The sequence below is a fragment of the Prosopis cineraria genome, unplaced genomic scaffold, assembly GCF_029017545.1.
Source record: "Prosopis cineraria cultivar Desert tree isolate PC_DT_omini unplaced genomic scaffold, ASM2901754v1 PC12, whole genome shotgun sequence".
NCBI lineage: Eukaryota > Viridiplantae > Streptophyta > Magnoliopsida > Fabales > Fabaceae > Prosopis > Prosopis cineraria.
This window is the reverse complement of record NW_026555343.1, coordinates 42,983,795-43,009,913: the sequence shown is the minus strand read 5'-3', so window position 1 is coordinate 43,009,913 and position 26,119 is coordinate 42,983,795. Positions and strand designations below refer to the sequence as shown.

The 26,119-nt window shown below is 35.7% G+C and overlaps 2 protein-coding genes across 7 annotated transcripts in view; both read left to right on the top strand.

The window, feature by feature from the left end:
- Positions 1-1,727: 1,727 nt before the first annotated feature.
- Positions 1,728-6,607, top strand: LOC129288668 (putative glucose-6-phosphate 1-epimerase). 6 transcript variants are annotated; one of them, XM_054925372.1, is made up of 11 exons: positions 1,728-1,886; positions 2,137-2,275; positions 2,831-2,991; positions 3,222-3,296; positions 3,531-3,587; positions 3,685-3,851; positions 4,033-4,167; positions 4,928-5,030; positions 5,235-5,334; positions 5,832-6,005; positions 6,226-6,607. In XM_054925372.1, the coding sequence occupies exons 3-11, from the start codon at positions 2,875-2,877 to the stop codon at positions 6,324-6,326; spliced, it is 1,029 nt and encodes a 342-aa protein (XP_054781347.1). In that variant the 5' UTR covers positions 1,728-1,886; positions 2,137-2,275; positions 2,831-2,874; the 3' UTR covers positions 6,327-6,607. The 6 variants fall into 6 exon arrangements, with proteins under 6 accessions (XP_054781347.1, XP_054781346.1, XP_054781348.1 ...); XM_054925371.1 differs by having other exon boundaries at positions 2,772-2,991; XM_054925373.1 differs by having other exon boundaries at positions 2,652-2,991.
- Positions 6,608-7,308: 701 nt separating this feature from the next.
- The window catches only part of LOC129288114 (isoleucine--tRNA ligase, cytoplasmic-like), a 54,032-nt gene continuing 35,221 nt past the window's right edge, over positions 7,309-26,119 (top strand). The window contains exons 1-9 of the mRNA XM_054924494.1: positions 7,309-7,460; positions 11,069-11,896; positions 13,281-13,346; positions 13,891-14,034; positions 15,011-15,231; positions 15,523-15,688; positions 16,101-16,211; positions 18,705-18,802; positions 24,035-24,113. Coding sequence (XP_054780469.1) covers positions 11,363-11,896; positions 13,281-13,346; positions 13,891-14,034; positions 15,011-15,231; positions 15,523-15,688; positions 16,101-16,211; positions 18,705-18,802; positions 24,035-24,113 — 1,419 coding nt within the window. The 5' untranslated portion in view covers positions 7,309-7,460; positions 11,069-11,362. The remainder of the gene's footprint in view (positions 7,461-11,068; positions 11,897-13,280; positions 13,347-13,890; positions 14,035-15,010; positions 15,232-15,522; positions 15,689-16,100; positions 16,212-18,704; positions 18,803-24,034; positions 24,114-26,119) is intronic.

The following is a 26,119-nucleotide window of genomic DNA, read 5'->3' as shown; positions in this document are numbered from 1 at the left end:
GTTACTTCACGCTTCTTTATAAAACCGGTTAGTTAATTAATAATTGAGATAAATACATCCTGTCTCATCGGAATTGAAAAAGGAACTTCATTCATTATTGTTTTATTCAGCTTCAAGACATCACCGGACCCCAAAGGCATGTACATCAGCCAGAATTTTTGAAATTAGATTAAGAATAATTAAGGGATGGATAATCTTAACTCAGAATCTATGACTAATTATAAATTAAATGTTTGCGTGCAGAATTATTTATCGTCAAATCAGCAAGGGGACAAAGACGGTAACACTTCAATTTTGAATTAATGATTCTTATTTAATCGACGCTCTTGTTAGATCTTCATACATGAATCTCTTAATTGATTGCCAGTATTAAAAACTCCTTTTTATCTCAGATCTAGACCATGTGCAGTGAATTTTGCATAACCCCGTCATAAATATAAAATCTAGTTGAGATTTGTTTTGACACTAAATTTATGACTTAAAATATTCTGTCACTTTCTCATTTAATATTTCTTAAAATTATATTTATTACCTTTACAATTTTTTCACTTTCTTTATCTCCCACGTTTAATATTCTCATTAAAAGAGGAGTGTTAGAGGGAAAGTAACACTATTGTTAATATCTATAGATCTAGAGATTAGTTGACTACATCTTATATTTAAAATTAAAATTGAAATGAGTACTAGATTCATATTCCATACATATCACACTATCTTGTCCCAATATTAACAAATAACTTACCGCCTCGTTTAAAAAAATATAAAGTATTTTTAATTAAATTTCATCCTTTTAATAAAATATTTATTTATTTTTAAATTAATATTATATTTTTATATTTATTTTTATTTAATATGATATTTCACTTTAAAATAATATAAAGTAGTTTATTTATTATGAATATTTATAAAAATATATCAATTATATCTTAAAACATTAAAGATATCTTAAATTTTTTAACATTAAACTCATAAAAAATGTCTTATATTTTTTATTAAAAAAATAATTGACAATATTAAATTGTATTACTGTTATATAAAAGACTTTTAATAGTTATTAAAAAAACTTTATATAAAAAACTTTATTAAAAAAATCATTTTTAACATCAGTTCTAAATACATAAAAAATCCACCAATCACATTACAAATTTCAAGTTTTGTCATTGCTTTGACTTTTTACAACGTCCATGTAGCGTAATTTACACTAGTGTGTGATATGTATTGGATTCTCAGATTTTAAAACTTATTTAAGTATGATCCTCATATTTATATTTTTTGTTTAGACTAATCAGGAAATAAAAATATAAAAATACGTGAAGATTCCCTTTAGATTTCAATTGAATGTATTGTGCTTGCCTCCCATTTCACATGTGGCATAGGATCAGCGTACGAGTCTATGATCTATCTTGTATCTGCGAATTGCCATTACCATAATGAAACAAATCGCAAAGTAAAAAAAAAAAAAAAAAAGCCTAGGTGAGACGAAAAAACAAAAGTGACAATACGAAAATATTATTATATTTTCAAATTATTCGCGACTGCACGGCTGGCTGATAATTTGATGGATACTTATTCCTTGTCATAGTACACGGAAAGGTGGCTTTCAGGCTATTATTAGTACTGTCTAAAGAGACAATGTACTTTCATATTTCTTTCTCGTATCATATTTTTATTATTTAACACAAAAAGCTTTTTGAAAATTTAACGTGTGATATTGGGTACATGTTCTTCTCGTATTATAAATACTGAATGTAAATGGACCGAAGCTGAATTAAAAAATTGCCTCAAAAAACTGACGGTTTGTCCATGTGTCCATGCTCTTCTCGTATCTCCACGTCCTGGATCTCTGAAGCAGCAGCGAGCAGCAGACACACGAGTTGCCGAACCGGGTTTTCCTCCTTATCTCAAGCTTCAAACTACATTTTCCGTTTTCCATCCCTTGTTCTTCTCCATTCTTCAATTCCTCCGCTTCTGTCAAATCATTTCTGGGCTGGTTTTTAAACCCCGAAGATTGAGAATCTTTTCGGTTCTATTGCGAGTTTTGTTGACGCTGAATGCATATCTCCAAGAGCCCTTTCAGTATTTTCAGTTCTTGACCATTCATCTCATCATTTGTTTTCTTGGTTTTTTTCCTAACAGGCATTGGTGAATCTTGATTCTTGTAATTGATTGGGGCGGTCATGGGCGTCTGGACGGGACTCAGTCTAGCTTCTCGTGCTTCTTATTCGTGACGCAGAACCTGGGGTTCTGTTAGAATACTCAGTTCAAAACAATTAGAGTAAGTACACACGTTAATTTGGGCCGTTGCTGTTGTTTTGTGGATTTTTTTAAAATAAATTTTGTTTTGATGAAATGGGGTTCAATTTTGTTGTTGCATTTCCATAGAAAACAATATTATAGGAATTTCAGCTTTTCGTGGGTTTACGTTTGCAACCTGTTTTGCTTCTTTTTGCTTTTTTGATATTTCAATTCTCGTCTTCTGGTTTAAATCTGAGAAATCTGAATGGAATGCTTTCTAAAGTAGGTGCCGGGTAGCTTGATATGCCGTTGCCATGAGTTCCAAGTGTAGTGTTTCTTTTTTGGGTGGGACGGGGTTTAAGGGCTTCAATGAAATTTCATTGGACATTCCTAATTGTTATTGTTTTTATAAACAGGCTTGGGGCTCTCTTGATTTGAATTAATTTGTAAATTGAAGGAAGTTTGAGAGAGATAAATTGGTATTTAGGCTTTTGTTCTTATTTACAAAGTTCTTCAACGTTCTGGTCAAATTATAGGTATGGACTTGTCTGCCCTTCAGACCTTGAGCATGTTTTGAGTTTGAGAAGTTTGATAGGTCTTGCTTTGAGAAAGTAGAAGACACAAACCATTGATTTTCGGATGGGGCATTCTGGAGCTGTATGGGAATGGGACTATAAATCGGCAATTATGACTACGAAAGATAGGAATGGGATTGATCAAATTGTGCTTCGGAATTCACAAGGTGCATCAGCAAAGGTGAGTGAGAATCTCTTAATTTTGGCATTTGCCTCTGTTTGAATGATTTATGAAGTCATTGTTTAATTATGTAATCTTTCAGTGTCAATATATGATAGCAAAACTTGGTTCATGATGTGTCAGGTTTCAATATCAATCCGTGATTGGAAAACCTGGTTCATGTTGAAATTTATGGTTTGGTTTGAGCCATTTGGTGGGTCGCTTTGGAATTGACTCTCTTTCCTTGCCAGGTGAGCTTGCATGGGGCACAAGTCACTTCATGGAGAAATGAGAAAGGTGAAGAACTCCTATTCACCAGCAGCAAGGTATTCTTTTTCAATCTTCGTAATCTTTTAAGTCATCAATTTTTCACTACCAAACGAGTTTGTGAGAAGTTAATTGTAGGGAAAAATTTTGCCAACATTCCATGGTTAATCAACTGATGGGAATGCATTTCTTTTCAGCTAAATTGCACATGTAAGCAGTTCCATGAAATAGAGCTGCTTGATGAAGAGCCAAACTTCATTAGTTGCTTTTTTCTTATTTTCAATTGATTGTAGGTAATTCCCAAGGCTCCAAAAACAATACGGGGAGGAATTCGAATCTGTTTTCCACAGGTTTAGTTCAATACTTTGTTGAATAATGTTCATTGTCACAATAGTGGAAGTTGTGTCACAATTTGTTACTCACATCTTAAACTTAATTCATTTGAAGTTTGGAAGCTGCGGCTCATCAGAATTGCATGGATTTGTAAGAAATAAGATGTGGAAAATTGATGATAATCCTCCCCCTCTACCTGCTGCATATGATCATGAAGGGAAATCCTTTGTTGACTTGCTACTCAAATCAACCGAAGAGGATATGAAGTGTTGGCCACATAGGTAGAATTCTTGTGCTACTTTTTGTATGTTAGCGTACATCGGTGGTCTGACAAGGATATCTGTTCATTTTTTTATTGCTTTGATAATTTGATTTTGAAATGGATATCTGATTGTATGTTTCTCTTTTGTGCTGGAGACAGTTTGAGTAGTAGTAAGCTGACAAAATGTTTAATTGTGTCAGTTTTGAGTTTCGCCTTAGGGTGTCCCTTGCAACAGATGGAGACCTGACTTTGATATCACGAGTCAGGAATGTCAATGGCAAGCCGTTTAGTTTCTCATTTGCATATCACACATATTTATTGGTTTCTGATATTAGGTGTGTATAATTCTCTCTAAAACTTGACCAACCATTCTCTTTTCCTTGTACCCTGCAATTTGCTGCAGTGACACCTGTGGAAATTATGTTGATTTATATTCAGTATTAGCAGTATTTCCTCTTCAAGGACTATACATGGCCTTCTCATTTGAAACTAGGACTTTTATAATGAAATATATAAATGGATTATTTGCTGAAAGCTAACATGTTTGCTTATTTGAAACTAGAATTTTCTAGTTGCATGCATTATTGTCAAAATTGTTGAGTGAAAGACATTAGTAGTAGAATTTAACATTTAATCAAGTAGTTTGGGTGAAGAAATGAAGTGATATTTAAGTTCTTGAAATGGAAGCGTTGCATGAAATAAAGACAACCTCTATTCGCAATGATTGTCACCTATTGTGATAATTTTTCTTGGCCACAGCTAGTGTGGTAATTTAATGGAGATTTAGTAGTATGGGATACCATGTTCTACATTGAATAGTATGAGATGTCTAATGGAATATTTAAGTGGGTTGGTTTTTCCACCCAACAGTTAGCTTTTAAGAAAAGGTCTCCGATCCCATTTAGATTTAGATATCCATCATAATCATAATTTGATGGAGAACAAGTTTAAATGAGCTCTGAATTAAGTGCCAACATTATAGGTATATCCCTAGGTTGTCCTCCATTTTTGGTAATTTTAGATTAAGACTTATTTATTTTTATTTTTTCAAAAAAGACTGGTAATTAGGGCTTACATGAACAATATTATGTATAGTGAGGTGAGGATAGAAGGTCTGGAGACACTTGACTACCTGGACAACCTTTTCCAGAGGGAACGCTTCACTGAACAAGGCGATGCGATAACATTTGAGTCTGAGGTAAGCGTTCATGGTTCTGGACATGACAAAAATCATGTTCAATAGTAATTTGAACTTTTGCATGCCTGGCAACTCTATCAAATTACATTTTTCAAATCAAGATTTTTGGCAAATTTAATTGAAAATTTCATGATGCAGTTGATGTTTTCACCTCAATTCAAGGTAACGAAAAGTTTTCAAAATTTGCCCTTCTCTCATGGCCAGGTGGATCGAGCCTATCTTAGCTCTCCAAATGTAATTGCTGTTCTAGATCATGGGAGGAAGAGGACATTTGTGATAAGAAAGGAAGGTCTACCTGATGTTGGTAAGTTATGTAGCTAGTAAAACTTGTTCATGCTCATATGACAAAAGAAAGAGCGAGATGTTTCATTGGACCAGCTCATCTGAACTGCTTTTTAAGTTCTCTTTACAGTATATATTTGGCTAGCACCTGTGGTTACCATTACCAAGAACACATTTTGTCTTCAAATGCGACTATGGTTTTGAATCCAACCCCCAGGATTATACTATCTGTAAGGAACCACTTCAACCAAACTCTGAAGCTACCAAGTGAAGATTCATAAATAACCTTATTGTAGTAACGTCAATCATCAATTCTCATACAAAAGCATACTGGACATGAAGTGTGGACAAAGCATAGGTTGCCTTACCCATTATTGTAAAGCTCTAAATCACTCGGAGCTAGTGGTTTGCTAACATGTTAAATAAAAATTTAAAGCTGATAAGTTCTATGAATTGTTTTATTGTAATCTTCAGTACTATCCCTCCTAGTTCTATAGATTTCTTATATCCTCTGTGCAGCTGTCTGGAACCCATGGGATAAGAAATCAAGATCAATGGCAGACTTTGGAGATGGGGAGTATAAGCAGATGCTTAGTGTTGATGGGGCGGTGATCGAGAAGCCTCTCACCTTGAAGCCGAGTGAGGAATGGACTGGGCGGCTGCAGCTGTCCATTGTGCCATCGAGTTTCTGCAGTGAGCGCCTGGGTCTTGATAGAAGTGGTCTTTGACTATGAGGAATTGTACAAAATATGTTTAGTGTTGGTCTCAAATTCAGTTTGATCGGTTCATGAAGTCAGAAATAGAACTGCTTTTTAGCCATTTAGGATTCCCAGGATATCAGTTACGTATGGGCTTTTTTTTTTTTTTAATGAAATTTCTCTTACGTATGAATATTTGTGTTCTGTTACTGTAGGTATACCTATACTGGCATCCATGTCTTCCCATTGCTATAGCGATATATTTTCAGTTTCGTATGGTCGAAGCACGCAGAAAGAAAGAGAGCGAAGTGTATAGTGAAACTGATTAGCTTCGGCAACCTATACCGCATCGAGCGAGGAATACCATACTAGAATAGCTCTGCTGAGTACACATGCCGCCTATGCAATTAATAAAAAAAATGTTTAATTATGATACATAAAAAATGACCATTGCAGTGATTTTTAAATTATATATGATACAGAAAATATGTGGCCAGAGTCCAGACAAACGCATCGTGTATGATATGTGTATGGCTCTCATTCTGCTACACCCACATATTTGCTTCTGATTAAGTGACTTTCCTTCTAGTTTCTCAATGTCATTCTTCTTCTTCTTCTTCTTCTTGATAAGTAAAAGTTTAAGTGAGTTAAATTTTCAAAATTTACCACGCAAGAGCATTTTTTTTAAGTTCAAAAAACACTTATAAAGATATTTATAGAAGGGAGATTAACAAATTTTTTAGCAGGATTTGATTATATGATTCTATAATTTTCGAACGCTGTTTGTGTACTTAATAGTCTAAGTCTTCCTTATTAAACCTTCAACATTGATCCCTATCTTGCCTAATACTGTGCTTTGTTTTTCTTTGGCGCACTAGGTATTTGCTTTGAGCTTTTTATATTTTATCTTCTTTTTTTAATAAACAGCAACTAGAAACATCCAGCGGGATATAATATCCATGTAAGACATCATCCTTTAAAAGCTTCACAAGTCCATCAGGTGGAAAGCCAAAAGCGTGGTAACCTTGCTAAATGTTAAGAGCCATTTGTGCTAGGTAGTTAGCTACCTTGTTAGCTATTTGTGGGATGTGCTTAACTTGAATTTCCCACTCCTTCTTAAGCCAATCACAAATCTTGGTGATAAGGACCTTATCTAGATGATGTGAGATATCCCCACCCAAAGCAAGCCCACGTGCATTAGTTGAGTCAGATTCCATGCAGAGTTTCCTCTTCCTACCGTCTTACACCGTCTTTAGCCTGAATAAGAAATCCCAAAGCTCGATCGTGAGACAGCCCCCGTCATGAAGGTTGCAAAGGAAGCCGGAAAGAAATTTTCCTTCGTGGTCTCTAAGAATACCACTGCATCCTTTCTTCTGATAAGCAATTGAGAATGTTCCATCTACATTCATGGTGACCCACCCTATATCTGGTGGCTTCCAACTATTTAGAGGTAATCTGGCGTCTTACCTCTCTAGTTGACATTTGACCCCTTATGTTTATTTGAGATCATGTTATCTAAGATGGCTAAAGCTTGAGTGTTATTATACTCATTAAACATAACTTTCCCTGAAAAAATGTGTTCGTTAAGCCTTTGCCAAATTAGCCAATAAACAAGAGCAAAATAAAAACTTTAGTCCTTATAAGCTATATGACCTGAGTTCCTGATATTCCATTTCAGCCAATTATTTAGTTTTATCGAAAAAAATTTCACCATGCTTCAGCCCATCCAGGATGCTTTGCTAGAGGTGATGAGCCTCATGACAATCTTGAAGGACATGTAGTTCTGTTTCCAACTAAGAATCACACTAAAGGCATCTCCCATCGATCTCTATTCTATATTTTTGCCTAGACCCGTGATGAAGGAGTCCATAAGCCGCCATCCAAAGGAGGGTTTTGGTATGTTATGAGAAGTTTCCACAACTTTTCCCATACAAAGTCACTTAAAGTGTGAGACTCTATTAGGACTCCATAAGCATATTTGATCGAGAAGGTCCCACCTTTGTCTCATTTTCAACCAACAATATTACTATTATTATTAATAATCAAACCAGACTTCACTATGTCCCAGGTAGCCTTGATTCCTGATCAAATATTAGAGCTAGAGCGTTTCATATTGATTTGAGGAATAAGTCATTTTTGTAGTTATACTTTGCTCGAATTACTTTTGCCTAAAGTGCATCTTGACTATTTACTAAGCCCCAACCCACTTTCATCATAAAAGCTTTATATTTTACAAGCGTCATCCCAATTAACTATGTGAATCTTTCGTTCCTCGCTCGAATAACCCTACTAGAAGTCATGGTTGCTTTTTTCAAGGGTATTACAAGTAGCTGTGGGAAGATATGAAGTATGAATAGTATATCCAGAATAGTAGATGCAACAGCAAAAATCAGAGTTGCACGCCCTACAAGAGATAATGAAGTAGCCTTTAGCTTGATGATCTCATTTTCACCTTATCAATGGTCTCAACAAAAATTTCATGATCAACTCTTTTGTAGTGTAAAGGAACCCCCAGGTACTTGTCCAAGTCAGTTGATCTCATAAAACCCAATTTAGTAGTGATCTCTTCCTTGCTATGGCATGTAACATTCTCAGAGAAGAAGACCCTCGTTTTGGCTGACTCTCACCCCCGAACATAGGCAAAAAATCTTCAAGATCACGTTAATAATCTCAACTTGTATCATCAAAGCTTTAGCAAAGAGAATGATATCCGGCAAAGAACAAGTGGGATATAAAGGGCCCATTCTTGACAAGCTGGATTGGATGCCACTCTTCTTCCTCCACTTTTTGCATGATTAAATGAGCAAGCTTTTCCATATAAATCATGAAAGATATGAAGATAATAGATCACCTTGTCTAACTCCCCAAGAAAAAGCAAAAGATTTAGCTTGTTGCCATCCCATAATAATTGTAAGCTAGGAGTAGTCACACAACTAGATATGACCTCATCCATGTAAGATGACAAATTTAATTATTTAAGATAGCTAGTGAGGAAACCCTAGTTGACTTGGTTGTACGCTTTCTCTAGATCAATTTTATTTCCATGTAACCTTACTTCTAGTTTATGGTTCGTATGGAATGTATCACTTCTAAGGCCATAATGATATTATTTGAGTGTGATGAACCGAAACAAAACTACATTGGTATGGAGCTATAGCCTGTGGGTGAAACACTTTCATTCTATTAGTAATAATTTTTGTGATGATTTTATAACTTACATTACACAAATTAATAGGCCTTAGGTCTTTAAAGGTCTTTAGAGACAAGTATAGTAGGAGTATGAATGGTGGTTAGGGTAGAGAAAGTAATAGTGCATACGGTGAGATGAGAGGGGTTTTGCTAGGTGGTTCTAGTAGAGGACCTTAGGTGATAAAAGGAACAAAGGGTGGAGTCTTCATTTTTTAGTAAACAAGGGTTGAATGGATCCTCAAGTCTAGTGTTTAAGGCTACTAAGGGTCCTACACTGGTGGTGAAAGAGCAGGTGCAACTTCTAAGGAGAAGATTATCTTATTGAGATTCTCTTATAAGTCTAAACTCGGCAAGGTTTCTTATTGAATATTTTGAATCCGATGAGATTTTAAGGGGATGGAAAGGGTATTTTGTAAAGGCCAATGAAGAACAAGATAAAATAGAGGTGGAGGAATCAAACGATGAGGCATAGGAAACTAAATTAAGGAAATTAAGGATTTTGACGCTAAAGTTAACTGAGAAAGAATATGAAGCATGGTGTGCCCCATGGAAAAGTTCCCTTGTTAAGCTACTGGGGAAGGAGATTTCTTAAACCTTAATGCAAATAAGATTGGATAGGATGTGGTGGTCCGTAAACCCGTTAAAGGTGATGCCTTTGAGTAATGAGCATTTCATAGTATCTTTTTCAACTAAGGAAGACTTAGACTATGCATATTTAGATGACCTTTGGATGATAGATGATCACAATCTATTAGTTTAGAAATGGAGATGTAATTTTAATCCCCAGAAAGCAAACACTTAGAAAAGAATTGTGGCATGGATTAGGATTTTAGATTAATTGGTAGAATTATGCAATGTGGAGTCACTTCAAAGGATTGAGAATGTGGGCGGACATTAAAATTGAGCTCTTAATCTTGCTTTGACCTTTTCTGTTGACTCATCCTTTGCTTTTTGTCCCTCTTCTTTTTTTTTTCTTTTTCTTTTTGAATAAAAGGCCATGGATACACCGTGCTAATTAACAATATGAGTCATGTTAGCATATAAAAGATTACAACAACCAGGTAGTAGACTATCGAAAATACGAACATAAAAATTATCAGGATAAGCTTGATGAGATAATCAGTCTGCACATTTGTTAGCCTCCCTGAAAATGTGATCGAATGTGATTGTCCATTATCACATGGTGAGATCTCTAATTTTATTGATAGTCTCAAAAAGTGGGTGGGTAGTAGAGAATTCATTGTGAATTAGCGAGAGAGCTTCTGTAAGGTCATTGTAGACATTGACTTTATCAAACTTACTAGCCCAACAAATATGAAGACCTTCCAAAATGCCTATAAGCTCCGCAGCTGTACTAGGATAATAACCAAGGTATTTGAATAACCTTTGATCCAATTGCCTTGATTGTTCCGGATAAGACCACCACATTTAGCTGCACCGTGAATGTTGACTTAGCCATTAGTATCCAATCTAACCCATCCTTCATCAAGGGTAGTTCATCTAGCTGTAGCTCTATTACCTTTCTGAGTTAAGAAGTTAATTTTTATTTGGAGGTGTTGATCTCTAAAAATATCCTGAATGTTGATGAAGGTAATATCTTTGTCTTCAATATCTTGTTCAAAATATATATTTTTGCACCTATCTTTCTATATGTTCCCGTCCCCCTTCTTTCTTTGTCATCACAGTCCCTCCCTCCTAAAGTCGCTTCCTCTTCCTTGAATCCCTGATTATGCAAAGGGACATTAGTGGTAAATGACTAAATGCCTCTTTGTTTTTCTTTTTTGTTTTTGTTTTTGTTTTTGTTTTTTTGCTTTTGTTGTTGAGGAAAAGAGTAACTGCCTTTATGTTTCCACTGTGATTTTCAAACAGAAAAGCTGGTCCTTAAATGCTTCTCCTCATCTCCTGTAACGTGGTCTGAAGGAAAAAACGTGACTACCATTCAACATGTCGTGTTTGTTTACCCCGAATCAGGTTTACCGTGTTGTGGATTGTTAACAGCGTTTTGGGGCTTCAAAACGCAAATCCAAACATAAGGTTTAAACCCCGACATGGCGCTTTCAGCTTAGAAGGGCTTGGGTGGCGGCAGAGTTGTCTGAAGCACGCAGTATCATAGAAGAGCTCGCAGATTCAAAGTAGCCCTGCGAAAGCAAATTCGAGTCTGCCATGGACGACGTGTGCGAAGGTAGAGACTTCTCCTTCCCCAGACAAGAGGAGAGGATACTCGAGCTGTGGTCTGAAATCAAGGCATTCGAGACCCAGTTAGCTCGCTCCGCTAACAATCCTGAATACATCTTCTACGATGGCCCACCCTTCGCGACGGGCCTCCCTCACTACGGCCACATACTTGCTGGCACCATCAAGGACATTGTCACCCGCTACCAGACCATGACGGGTCATCATGTCACCCGACGCTTTGGCTGGGACTGTCACGGTTTACCTGTGGAGAATGAGATTGACCAGAAGCTAGGGATTAAGAAGAGAGAAGATGTGTTGAAAATGGGTATTGATAAGTACAATGAGGAGTGCAGGAGTATTGTAACCCGTTACGTTGAGGAGTGGGAGAAGGTTATTACGCGCACGGGACGATGGATTGATTTCAGAAACGATTACAAGACAATGGATCTCAAATTCATGGAATCCGTTTGGTGGGTCTTTGCCCAGCTCTACGAGAAGGGCCTTGTCTATAAAAGCTTCAAGGTAAGGTTTTGTTTTGTGTGGCACTGTTATAAGTGGGGTAATGATGATTTTGGTGGGATTCTTTTACTTTATATAAGTTCTTAATTGGCTCTTTTAGTAAATTTTGAGTGTTTTGCGCACTGGCAATCCGTGGGCTATTGGCTGGCCCTAATATACATATGAAGTTAAAGAGCTGGCAACCCTGTGGTTTTGAGGGGAAGGGATTGGGGCAGGAATAATATTGATAAGGTCCAGAGGTATATCTCTTGAGAGTGGTTAAGCAACAAGTGCTATAGGCGCTTGATTGAAGATACCGAGGAAGTTCATTACAATTACAAATTGATGGAAAAAGATTTCAATTAGCGACAAATTTGTATGTCCTGCGCACTTGATATGGACCATGATTTTCGGTTTTTTAATGTATTAGCGATAGCGATTAACAATTATAAGATTTCTCATTAATGTGTTACTCTACAGCTTTAGTTGCTGCATTGCAAGTCTAATTTAACTAAATTGCAGTTCCGTGTCAAGAATAGGATTCTATGCTGATATACTTTTGGGATTGAACACAATGTATAACATGAAGAAAACAATAAAATGCTAAAAAAGTCTTTAAAATTGAGTTCTACGCACGAGACACCAGTCCTGGGACACTGTAGCAACCATATACAGATGATAAAACCTATTCTTGAATATTCCCTCGACCTCATCTACTAAAGTGGGAAGCCCTCTACAAAATTGATGAGTCAGCCCTAATTTTACCTATCTAATATCTTATAAAATTAATCCTATCTGTTATTTATAAAATTAATATTTGCCATGTGACAATGTATTTCAAAGCTGTTGGTATGGTGCTACTTTTGTACCTTCTGTATATCATTTTTCCAAATGCAACCGAGTGGTAGTGTGTTTTGTGTTACTCCAGTACAATGAATGCAACGTGCATTTGGATTTTGTTGGAGGTAATAATCAAGAGTAGCATTGGTTAATGGGTTAGTATAATTAGGATTGTCCTAGAGTACATTACATTTACCTCTCACCAAACCTGGATCCACATTCTTTCCAGCTTCAATTTAGATAGAAACCTTTTTCTCTATTAAGATCATGGTTCTTGGAGGTTATCTTGTCTGAAGTTTCTAGAAACTCCCAATAACCTAGTTCTATGTTGTTCCTATCAGCAAATGCTTACAAAAACTTAAAATAAGGGAGGTGATTGTAATTTCTCTTTTTTCTAATATCTCATGCTAATGATGAATTATATTTCTTTCATTTTGTATTTTGCTTGTTGCCTTCTTGGTTACAAACTGGCCTCTTTAAAATATTTTAATATTGTTTTTCTTTTGCATTTTTTTTTGTTTTCATTCACCAGCTAAGTCTAAGTGCTGTATCTGTGTTATTCTTGCAGGTCATGCCCTATAGCACTGGTTGCAAAACTCCATTATCTAATTTTGAGGCTGGTCAGAATTACAAGGTTTGCAATTCCATACTTTTGCATACGTTTACTATTGATATTATTATTATTTTTTGTTCAAAATATTTTTATTTCAATGAAGATATTGCTATTACATTATCATTGACGGGGGCTAAAATTTCTATCTTTACCCTGTTTTTATAATACGACCTGTTTTGGGCAGTTATTTCTTTTCACTAGAGATGTAAAATTTATTATTTCCCTTCAACTAATGGCTTGAGTTTTTCTGGGTCAGTAGTGCTTTGTGTATGATACATCTTCATCATTGAGTGTTTTCAAAATAGTTTTTCCTTCTTATTCTTTTTTTTTTTTTTGGCTGTCAAGTTATGGTGGGCATATGCATTGTCTAGGCTTCAGACTTAATGTACTTTATAATGTGGGGTCATGTTGAAGATTGAAAGATGCCACTGTCTATTGGGTCAACAGCTTCATCTTTTGACAATTTGACAATTCTTTTTTCGTGATTTAGCCCAGTTGTTTGTTTAATCAGATGACATATATTTCTTTTAATTCTTGTTATACCTATAATTCTTTATTGGTGCAGGATGTGCCTGATCCTGAAGTATTGGTGGCATTTCCCATGATTGATGATCCGCATAATGCATCATTTGTAGCTTGGACAACAACTCCATGGACTCTTCCAAGTAATCTTGCCCTTTGCGTCAATGCTAACTTTTCCTATGTGAAGGTCAGATGACTTTGTTTTAGAGATAGATTATTTTGTTACTTGTAATCTGTCAAAGGTTGCTCATTTACTTCCCCAAGCTAGTTATATAAAAACATGACTTTCTACTGAAGATAGTAGATGAAAACTAAATGATTTAAGTCACAAGCCCAAGTTTAGATTCTAAGTCCTTCTGCAATTGATTATCAAAATTAGTATTTTGTCTCAGATATAGTAACTATTGCAACTATAATCACAGTGGCTGTGTTCCAGTCGTGGGAAAGCCAGCACCTTAGGTACTTGCCTCAACTAGTACTGCCCAGCCAAAGCTTTCATGATGATGTTTCATCATGTCTTGAAGGGTTAAGAACTTTAATGTAAATGGATATGAAGAAATGTGCCCAAGGAGTAGGCAAATAATTACATCAGCCGAAGCTTTTTGTTTATTTGTAATTTGATTTTTTTGGGGCCCTTAACACAATAATGTATATCGTGGTGTTTTGAGGTTATACTTGTCTAGAGAGAGAGAAGAGTGAGGAGGTCCAACCAAATAATCTGATTACAAGTCAGTGCATGTACGTTATTTTTTTGTTGGGGGTAATGCTCATTTGGATAGAACACTTGCAATGTTATATGAGATGTGGTAAGCTTTTGATGAAACTGGGGTTCCCCCTGTTTTTGCTCTGGAGTGAGAGGTGAGAAAACCCATAGCGGGGAAGGCTGGAAGAGAAGTTATTTGTGTTACGTACTGAAATATTGAGAATGATTAGAAAAGATCAAAACATGGACTTTGTTCTTTATAGTGTAATTAAGATGAGATGTAAGTTGTGTTGCTGCTTATTTTCCTTGAGTTATTTTGTCATTGACTACTTATTGTCTATGTTACGTGTATGCTAGATACAAGACTTCTATATTGCTTTCACAATCATTTACCTTTCTTGTTCTTCTCTTTGACATGCTTTGTTAATTGACAACCAATTTGTGGATCAAAATAATTTAGGTTCGTAATAAATTTTCTGGTAAAGTTTATATTGTTGCGGAATCACGTCTAATTTCACTCCCAATGGAGAAACCCAAAGAAATTGTCTCATATGGATCAATTGATGGCCCCAAAAAAGCAATAGCAAGGACTAAAGGATCATCAAGCGGAAAGACAGAAAATGTTTTGGATTTTTTTGAAGTGCTGGAGAAATTCTCAGGGGCTTCACTAGTAGGAAAGAAGTGAGTAGTCTTCCTTTAATATGTCTCTTTTTTTTTTAATTAACCTCCTGACAGTTTAGTTGCGTCCAGGCATTTGTCAGAGTCAATTTTTTAATGCATTTATATAGTTTTTTCTTCTTATTCATGATTACAAACTATTCTGTTGCCTAATCCATCCATATCTCTTTATACTGTTTAGATTGGTCTTCAAATTAATTGCTTTTTATATTTTCTCCTTGGATACTTATGAAATGACTTCATTGCAAATGGGGTCTTGTTGACTATTTAAATTCTAAAGTACATATTCTGCAGGTATGAACCATTGTTCAATTACTTTATGGAGTTAGCTGGTCCTGCTTTTAGAATTGTTGCGGACAGTTACGTTACTGATGACAGTGGTACTGGCATTGTCCATTGTGCTCCTGCTTTTGGTGAGGATGATTTCCGTGTTTGCATTGATAATAAAATTCTTAGCAAGGTTGGTTTTCTGATGCACTTCAAATCTATGAAAGCCTGAATCTATCTTTCATTTTCTGTACTAAGTGACCTTCCGTTAACTTTAAAAAACCATTTGATCCACAATATTTTTGCATTTAATCCACTATTGAAGCCTTAGTTTCCAAACTGTTAAATCATAATTCCTTTGTCATTTGTCACCATGCTTTTGATAACCTGAACCTACCATCCATCATGCTTATGGGCTATCTTGAATTATTCTCTGCCCTGTCCCTAGTGATGATTGTTTCGTGTTGATACATTTTCCAATCTCTATTTATCTGTCATGTCCTTTCTTCAAGTGGCTGAAGTATTTTCTCTGCTGTCACCTTTTTTCTTTCCCTTAGTAAACTTTCTTATGTTCTTGGTACCATTACACTCACGTCTGTCTGTAGGAGTCTCTAACTGTTGCTGTTGATGACGATGGCTGCTTTACTGCCAAAATCACTGACTTTAGTGGCCGCTATATTAAAGATGCAGATAAGGATATTGTTGAAGCTGTGAAGGTATGTATATATCAAAACTTGTTATGTTTAATGTGTCTAAACTTGTTATTGCTTATAGCTCAACTTTTGAATTTTGAATTTTGAATTTTGTATGTTGCTTTCCAATTTTGATATTGGTAAAGGTTATTGCATTACATATTGAATGTCGCTGGAACTAATTTTATAGAGTATTTGAACTCATTTTAACATATCCGTTCTTTCTCGGCTTTAAAATTTAGTTTGGGGGGAATGTGAAAGGAAGAAGAAATAAAGGAAATAATTGGCGTATTGGCTTGGAGTGCATGCTGGAAGATAAAATGAAAGGAACTAAAAGAAGCTAGGAGCTAAACTATTGATCACCAAGCTCTCTTATTCCTGCCTTTTGAATCCCCAAATTACCCTTTTCCTTTGTAATGAAGTTGAAAAAAAACAGTTTTATGACAATTGCATGCCACCGAATTGCTTATCTTCAAATGACATCCAGTGATCACAAGTAGAACACTCTTCTACTTAAATCACATATGCTACAGTTTATTATACTGGAATTCTAATTACTATATCTTCCATTTTGAAAAATGTAACTTAAATTGTCCAAGTTTGAAAGGCCATGCTCATATTATCCTATCAAAATCCCCAAATCTAACACACACAGGAAACCTCATTTTAAGTTGAATACTTGGATTGCAACAACCAATTCTTCAGGCATATCATTAACCGAGAGACCCTATTTGATAACTTCTTTGAGTGTTCTTCTCGATTGCCCTTTATATCTTTTCACAAGACTAAAGACTATCTACTCAATTCTTATCACTGGTGCTTCTAGTAGCCTTCTTTGCACTTGTCCAAATCTAACCAACATAAATTGCCTCAAATTTTCAGGACAAACTAATGGAGACTTGGTAGTATGGGATACCAAGTCCCGCATTGAATGGTATGGGATGATCAATGAGATATTTAAATGGGTTGGTTTCTCCACATCAATAGTTAATTGTTGGGGTAGGGTTCCCATCCCACTTAAGTATATCCCATCCCAAAAGAATAGTTTACAAACCCATCTTCACTTATGAGGCTTCCCAACATGGGACCCATAACACAAACCAGATGATGTACAAAAGTGCCTTAAAGGTGTATATTATTTGTGCTTGTTGACTATAGGGCACTGCAAAACAAATTATGGATTTGGAGCTGTTTGGTGACATGTCCAAAGAAAGTTCTTTTGTGTCTATTGAATTTCCATCAAATCATCAGTATGATTTTTTGAAGTATCATTGTTAAAATGGAAGACTTGTGTAGTGGTGCAGCTGCTACAAATGTTTTAGATGAAGTTCAATTAGATTTACTAGTGAAAAAGGAAGGAGTATGGTGAATATGTCAACTTTGGAGTAATGGAATCGTAAGAGGAAGCCCTATTTTCTATTGATTGGGTTGGATGCATCACATACTCTGGATGAAGTTCAATTACATTGACTAGTGAAAAAATAGTAGAGCATGATGAATATGTACACTTTGTGGGAATAAATTCTAAGAAAAGCCCCATTTTCCAGGGGAAAGGAGGTCTCATGACATTTAGACAAAGAAAATGTATTAGGAAAAAGACGGATGAAGAATGGGATAATAATCAGAGTGGTATGGTCGACAATATTATGAGCAATTATTTATAAACCAGGAATTAGTCAATCAATCAAGGCTTAAGAATTCTCTATTTCTGTTTCCTTTATTTTTATAAGAATATATTTTCACTTAATACAGAAAATGGAGGAATAAAAAAATATTGATAATCAGAATGTAGATGCTAACAATCTAAATGATATCTGGATATCTAAGACTAAATCTTAAAAAATATAAAATAAATGGTAAAATAAAAATCTTATCTTTGACAAATTATTTGCTCTTTCCACCACAATGTAGTTTTGGAGATTGTCTTTTATGCAGTTTTTAATTTTCCTAATCTCTCCTTTTTGTCTGAGGAGTGCAAAGGAGTTGTCAAAGCCTGTTCAGCATCTCAGCTCGTGATTTATCAAGAGGCCAAGTGAAGCTTAAATACTGAATTATTCCCCTTATGTAGATTAAAAGGAAAATCTGATTCGTAAACATTCCGTAAGAAGTAAATTTCTCTTAATCTAATTCAAAATTAAAGCAGCTCAATCAGAACAAAATTGCATTTTTTTATGGCCAATTGTAGGGATTTTATGGGCAGAAATATGTGATTCTGAAGTGTTAGCTTTAGCTCTGTAATGAACTATGATGTGAAGACATGCATATTTTGCTGTAACTCTCTTTTTTGATTCTTTGGTTTCTTTAAGCTCTTCCCATCTTGTGTGCTTGAAAGACACACTATGGAGGACTTCTTGTGAATTATTATTATATTTCCCTCTCCTGCTTTTTTAGTGAAATAATCATCAATTATAGAGCTTGACACTGATGGTTTTGAGCCTTGAGAGTCTGTTGCTTTTCTTACTGCTTTGTTTATTTGGATGCTTATTTTTATTCTTTTATTCTTTTTTTTTTTTAAAGGCAAAGGGTAGGCTAATCAAGTTTGGAACCTTTACACATTCTTATCCATTCTGCTGGAGATCTGGGACACCTTTAATTTACAGAGCTGTTCCTAGCTGGTGAGAATTTTTTGTTTCATCAAGATTTTCCCTTTGCCTCACTTATTTGTGGTTTCTAAATCATATCAATAGTGTCCATCCTTTTGAGTTTCGTAGTGTAAAATGTGAAAATACTTGAATATAACTGAATGAATGTCATCAAGTAATACACAGAAAGTTCCAATACACAATAGAGTCCTCTTCTTTTGAGGTAACAAAATGTAGGAATCTGGACGAGCAAATTAAGAACACAGTAAAGGTGAAAATTAATGGATAAAATGGGCAGAAATTGAAGGCTAATTAAATAGAATAACTCACTAGTCTGTGAAAGGAAAAAAGTTGTTGGAGAGACATTGAATCTCAATCTCCTTGACTTGTGTGATGAAATTGACTCAAAAACATGTTACAAGAAAGAGAGAATTTGACGCGAACATAAGGGATCTGCATGCATTTATCAACAACAACAACAACAACAACAACAACAACAAGCCTTTATCCCACTAGGTGGGGTCGGCTACATGGATTGCAAGACGCCATTGTGCTCTATCATTTATTAAGCTTTTAGAAATATTATTAATTAAGAGATCACGTTCAACAACTTCCAAGAGTGTTCTCTTAGGCCTTCCTCTACCTCTCTTAATCGGACTCAAAGTTATATGTTCCACTCTTCTCACTGGTGCCTCCCTTGGTCTTCTTTGTACATGCCCAAACCATCTCAACCGATTTTCTACCATTTTTTCCTCAATAGGTGCCACCCTCACTTTTTCACGTATGTGCTCATTTCGAATTTTATCTTTACGTGTATGTCCGCACATCCATCGTAACATTCTCATCTCTGCTACTCCAACTTTATGCTCTTGCTGTCCCGTTAGAGCCGAACATTCACTACTATATAACATTGCCGGTCTGATAGCAGTACGATAAAACTTTCCTTTAAGTTTATTAGGCACCTTACGGTCACAAATAACTCCTTTAGCTTTTCTCCAATTAAACCACCCAGCTTGAATTCTATGTGAAATATCTCCACTGATTTCGCCATCATTTTGAATAATGGCTCCCAAATATCTAAACTTTTCCACTTGAGGTATAATTTGATCTCCCAATTTCACTTCCAAATTATTTTCGAATAGTCCTTTACCAAATTTACAATATAAATATTCCGTCTTACTTCTACTCAGACGAAAACCTTTCGACTCCAATGTCCTCCTCCATAACTCAAGTTTGCAATTAACCTCTTCTCTTGTCTCTGCTATAAGAACTATATCATCCGCGAAGAGCATACATTTCGGGATTTCCTCTTGAATATGTTCCGTCAAAACATTTAAAATCAAGTTGAACAAATAAGGACTCAGAGATGATCCCTGATGTAGTCCAATCTTTATAGGAAAATCCTTTGTTTGACCACTAGGCGTTCTTATACTAGTTTTTACCTCCTCATACATATCTTGTATGGCTTTAATATAAGCAATCCGTACTCCCTTTTTTTCCAACGCTTTCCAAAGCACTTCTCTTGGTATACGGTCATAAGCTTTTTCCAAATCAATAAAAACCATGTGTAGATCTTTATCTTTACAACGATACTTTTCCATTAATCCCCTTAGTAGATAAATTGCCTCTGTAGTTGATCTACCTGGCATAAAACCAAATTGATTCTCAGAAATACTTGTCTCCAATCTCAACCTGTGCTCAATTACTTTCTCCCACAATTTCATTGTGTGGCTCATGAGTTTAATCCCTCTATAGTTAGTACAATTCTGAATATCTCCTTTATTTTTATAAATAGGAATTAATGTACTTCTCCTCCACTCATCAGGCATTTTCTTGGACCGTAAAATCACATTAAATAACTTAGTTAACCATCTCACCCCTTCTTCACCTAAACATTTCCACGCTTCGATAGATATACAATCAGGTCCGTTAGCTCTACCATTTGCCATTTTCTTAAGAGCTTCCTTTACCTCCTTATCACGTATTTTTCGATAGAATGACAAATTTTGTTCTCCTTCACCAGTTACTAAATCCTCCAAGTTACTAGATGAATCCTCTCCATCATTGAAAAGTTTAGAAAAATAAGTCTCCCATCTATTTTTAATTTCATCATCTGTAACTAAAATTCTTCCCTCTTCATCCTTAATACACCTTACCTGTTCTAGATCTCTTGATTTTCTTTCCCTACTCTTGGCAATTTTATAAATATTTTGCTCTCCTTCCTTCGTCTCAAGGTTCTTATAAAATTCTTCAAAAGCTTTGGAACGAGCTTCACCCACAGCTCTCTTAGTTTCCTTCTTAGCCATACGGTACCTCTCCCAATTTTCCTCATTGTTACACAAATGTATGGCTTTAAAACAGTTCTTCTTATACTTGATTTTGTCCTGTACACTATTATTCCACCACCAAGACTCCTTATCTCTCGGACCAGAACCTTTCGATTCTCCCAAAACTACTTTTGCAACCTCCCGTATCTTTTTAGCCATATCCTCCCATATGATGTTAGCACTTCCCTGAGAATCCCAAATTCCTTTATCCAAAAGATTTCGCTTGAAAATATATTGCTTCTCACCTTTTAATTGCCACCACCTAATCTTTGGTGTTACTACTTGTCGACGTTTTTGGATTTTACTCATAATACACACATCAAGGACTAGAACCCTATGTTGTGTCGTTACAGCATCTCCAGGGATCACCTTACAATTTTTACAAAGTTTTCTATCTGTGTTCCTAACCAAAAGAAAATCAATCTGCGACCTTGAGGCTCCACTTTTGTAAGTGATGAGATGCTCATCTCTCTTCTTGAAACAAGTGTTGGCAATCTTAAAATCATACGTCAATGAGAAATCAAGAAGAGTTTGCCCTTCATTGTTTAGCTCTCCAAAACCAAAACCACCATGCACCCTCGCATACTGACCAGCTTCCCTCCCGACATGTCCATTAAAGTCTCCTCCAATAAAAATCTTTTCACTCTGTGGTATGTGTCGAATCAACCCCTCCAGATCCTCCCAAAATAATTCCTTAAGACTGGCTTCTGTCCCAACTTGCGGCGCATAAGCGCTAACAATATTAACAGTCTCACGTCCAATTATCATTTTTAAAGAAATAATTCTGTCTCCAATTCTGCTAACTTCTACAACGTTCTTCTTCCACTCCTTATCTACAATGATGCCTACTCCATTGCGTGCACTTACTTTTCCTGTATACCAAAGTTTGAAACCTTGAATATCCTTAGCTCCTTCTCCACGCCATTTTGTTTCTTGCAAGCAAAGGATATTGATTTTCCTTTGAATCATAACCCCTACAACCTCTACAGATTTACAATTTAATGTCCCAACATTCCAAGTACCAAATCTAATTTTGCTCTTATGGACTAACTTCTTTAGCCGCGTGCGTCCAGAATGACACGGTAGCCCTTGCTCATTTAACACTACATCCGGGCGCCGATGCAGCGGCTCTAACTCACTTATCACTGTACTCGAGCCATGCAGCGCGTTACTTACGGGCAACGACCTAACATTAACATTATAACGTCTATTGTCCATGTTCATGATAGATTCAACAAATTTTTACATTGGCTGTTGATGGCCTAACACAACCCTCCTCCTTTACCCGGGCTTGGGACCGGCTATAAACATAGGCGGAGTTATGCATTTATCAACAACCCCAGAAGAAAAAAGCTGGAGGGATGTTAATTATCCCCCAACTTGTATTTAAATTCTTCAATATTTATTTTGAATTATGCATTGGTTAGCATGTTAGTGACTTGAGATTTTGGGGGCTGAAGAGGCCACTTTGGGGTCATACATTGTAATATCATAATATAAGAAGATCTTAAATGGACAGGAAGCACTGAACAGAGGCTGAACATCATGGATTAGGGCATGGACAACAGCCCCAATTCACCAAACTGCTCAAGGAAAACCCGCGAAGAGTGTGGGGCTGGAATGAGTTGATTTGAGATTTCTGCGCAAGACTTGACAAAACATACAAGAGTAAATGCTACTGGAGTAAACAAATATATCTTCCGCCTAACACTTTGCAAATTTATTCATCAATACCAACTAATAATTTAATGGCAGTCAACATCTACAAGTGGCTTTACTTTCAAATTCCTTAGCCAAAGCTTTTTGAGGTTGATGAGTTTTTAGAGTAGATCCTACTGATATGTTGCCATTGTACAATGAGAATAGCATTTTCTGTTTTAGGGAACTTTTTTGTGAAAATTGCGTGATATGCTTGTTATTGAGTGTACCCTCACAGTTTGACTTATTTTGCGAACATTTGAAAGCACACTTGAAGTGTTGTTTGAAACCACAGAACAATTTATGAGGCTTGCATGCTCTTCCATTATTTCTACGTTTGTAGCCAATATCTTCATCATGTAGACCTCTGTTAAGTCCCCATTAAGGAAGACAAATTTTGATGTCTAGTTGATGTAGGGGGAGCTAGTTGAGATTGGCTATGAAGGATTGGAGTACTTTGATGCATTTGAGTTTTGCAACTAGAGCAAATGTTTCTTGCCAATGTTTCCCTTGTATCCTCTGACAAGAACTTGCAGTTATCTAAATCTAAACTGCCAAATTCCTATGCACAAGTCAGTGATTGGGCATTGACTTATAACTGATTGCTTCAAACTGGTAAGGCGCCTAAGGTATTTCTGTCATAATGGAAAAGGTGCAAAAGGCATGTGACTCATTGTTCCCCACAAGGCAGCACCTCTCATATAAGAAGCTCTAGGCCTGGATACTGCAGTGCCTCACTGACGGATAGATGCATAGGCCAGCAGAGCTTGAAGAATAACCTTCTTGTGATCGTTCCCAAATTGCCACCATCCTTTTCCAAAAGGATCGGCAAGGCACAGCATTGACCTGGCATCCTACCCTAGAAAGATAAGTCACCATCAAGTAGTTGCACCTATCTTTCAGTCACTGCCCATAAGTACTTTACTTAAACATTTTCTGATGAAGTCTGTCTCTGAAGGAGCTCTTTTCAATTCATAAAAGGCAGATAGCAACCAAAATAAATCCTTTCATATGAAGGAAGATTAAGAAGCAGTTATATTTGTTTAAATTCAAGTGTTTAGCCTTTTTTTTCTATTGGTCATGTTCTCTTTTATGAGGTTGACTAATCCTTATCTGCTGTGGTTCTCCTTTCTATTAAATATTTCTTTTCTAACATAGACTTAGCACATCTTGTTTATTTTTTGATGATAAATTTGGTTTGTCCACTTCAGTGTCAATACTTTATTTGTGTTCATGTTAGGTTTGTTCAAGTGGAGAAGTTGAAAGAGCAATTGTTGGAAAATAACAAGCAGACTTATTGGGTTCCAGATTTCGTGAAGGTACATTCTTGCTTAACAAATGTTTTTTGTTGTTGCTGCTGGTTTATCATTGAGATGGCCTTTGTCTTTTATTTATTGTTATAACAAATTATGTAATGATTAAGAGCTGACTAGGTTAAATTGAAAATTTTAAACTGTTATATATGGAGGGAGAGGAAAAAATATTCTGTTCAGATGTTCATAATAGTCAGGAAGCTTTTCAGAAGATCATTGGTTCAAACTTTTTCAAGGGCATGTCACTTTTAAATATGCAAAGGAGTTTGGAAGCTTTGCAGAAGATCATTAGTTCAAACTTCTACTCCATCACATATTAGAAACTTTGCAGAAGAATTTCTTGTTATTTTTTGTTATTGGGCCCTTTGCCTTGGAGGATTCCTATCCTTATTTGTATTTCCTCTTTCTTGATATAATTCTTTTATCATAAAATAATATTGTATAATACACTATCATTCAATTGGTCTATGAAACTTCCTAATTTATTTTATACCTTGAAACTTAAAGTAGATCAATGTCTTCTGTTATAACTGATTGAATTGAATTATATTGTCACACCCTGAATTTCTAAAGTGTGACCGGTTAAAATACAAGAAAACTCATATTCCATAAGCTCAAACCTATATAATGTCTAACGTTTCAGTTGCCCAATCTTATCATATAATTGTCATTTGTATTAAACAAATACTAATAATAACAAAATATTCAAGCTTGCTGTAAAAATTTTGGCAGAGTCTCCCCTGTAAGTTGGATTACCTGAAATCTCTACAACTTGCCAAAAGAATGTCCAAGCAGCATTCAAAGTTCTACTCTGATACAGTATATATTTACATATAATCCAACACACTTTAAACAAGGATTTTGCCTATAGGATCTGTGAGGTGACTCTAGAGCAAAAACAAAATACTTAAATATTTACATTAATCCACAATGTGAATGGAGCAACAAAATATTTCTTGTCTTAAGGAGTCCCACGAGGTCTATTGAAGAGTAGGTCCACTTTTACTGTCTGAATGCCAAAATTTTTCTTGTAAATAACGTCTCCAAATAATAATAATAATAATAAAAAAAATAAATAAGATAATCATAAAAATACAATTCTTAAGAATGAAAATATAACTTGGAAAACTTTGGAAAACTTGTTTATGTTAGGACTTAGACATAACGGATAACAAGTGTGGACACATAGTCTATGAGGGTAAGTAACATCTGGTGTGACTAGAGGCCATGAAAAACAGGCGCAAGCATAAAGTTCACGAATAATAGGCGTGGATTATATCCATGAAATTTCATCCTCCCATCCACATGTGTTGGCCGATACACGGGGTTGGCACCTCCAATGTACCCTGCTAGTTAGGTGTACCATAGGTGTGCCATGGCGTGCCAAGGGCTAATGAAATTATTGTTAGTAACCAATGTTCTGCATTCAATCTCAAAAAACATTTTTGGCATGCATGGAGTCTAAAAATCCTTATAATTCAAATTACCTTTTAATTTGTAAAGTATAAATGATCTTTTCATTAGTAATTTACCCAGCCCATGCATGTATAATACTTTTGGGAAAAATAAAATACTCTGAGAATGCTTGCATAAATAAACTTAAAAATGAACATGACATTTGTATATTTTAAATCAATTTAATCATAAAGGTATAATAGGGAAATTTATTTAGAATAAACCAAAAATAAAGCAACAACAACAACAACAACAACAACAAGTCTTTATCCCACTAGGTGGGGTCGGCTACATGGATTGCAAAACGCCATTGTGCTCTATCATTTATCAAGCTTTTAGGAATATTATTAATTAAGAGATCACGTTCAACAACTTTCAAGAGTGTTCTCTTAGGCCTTCCTCTACCTCTCTTAATCGGACTCAAAGTTATATGTTTCACTCTTCTCACTGGTGCCTCCCGTGGTCTTCTTTGTATATGCCCAAACCATCTCAACCGATTTTCTACCATTTTTTCCTCAATAGGTGCCACCCTCACTTTTTCGCGTATGTGCTCATTT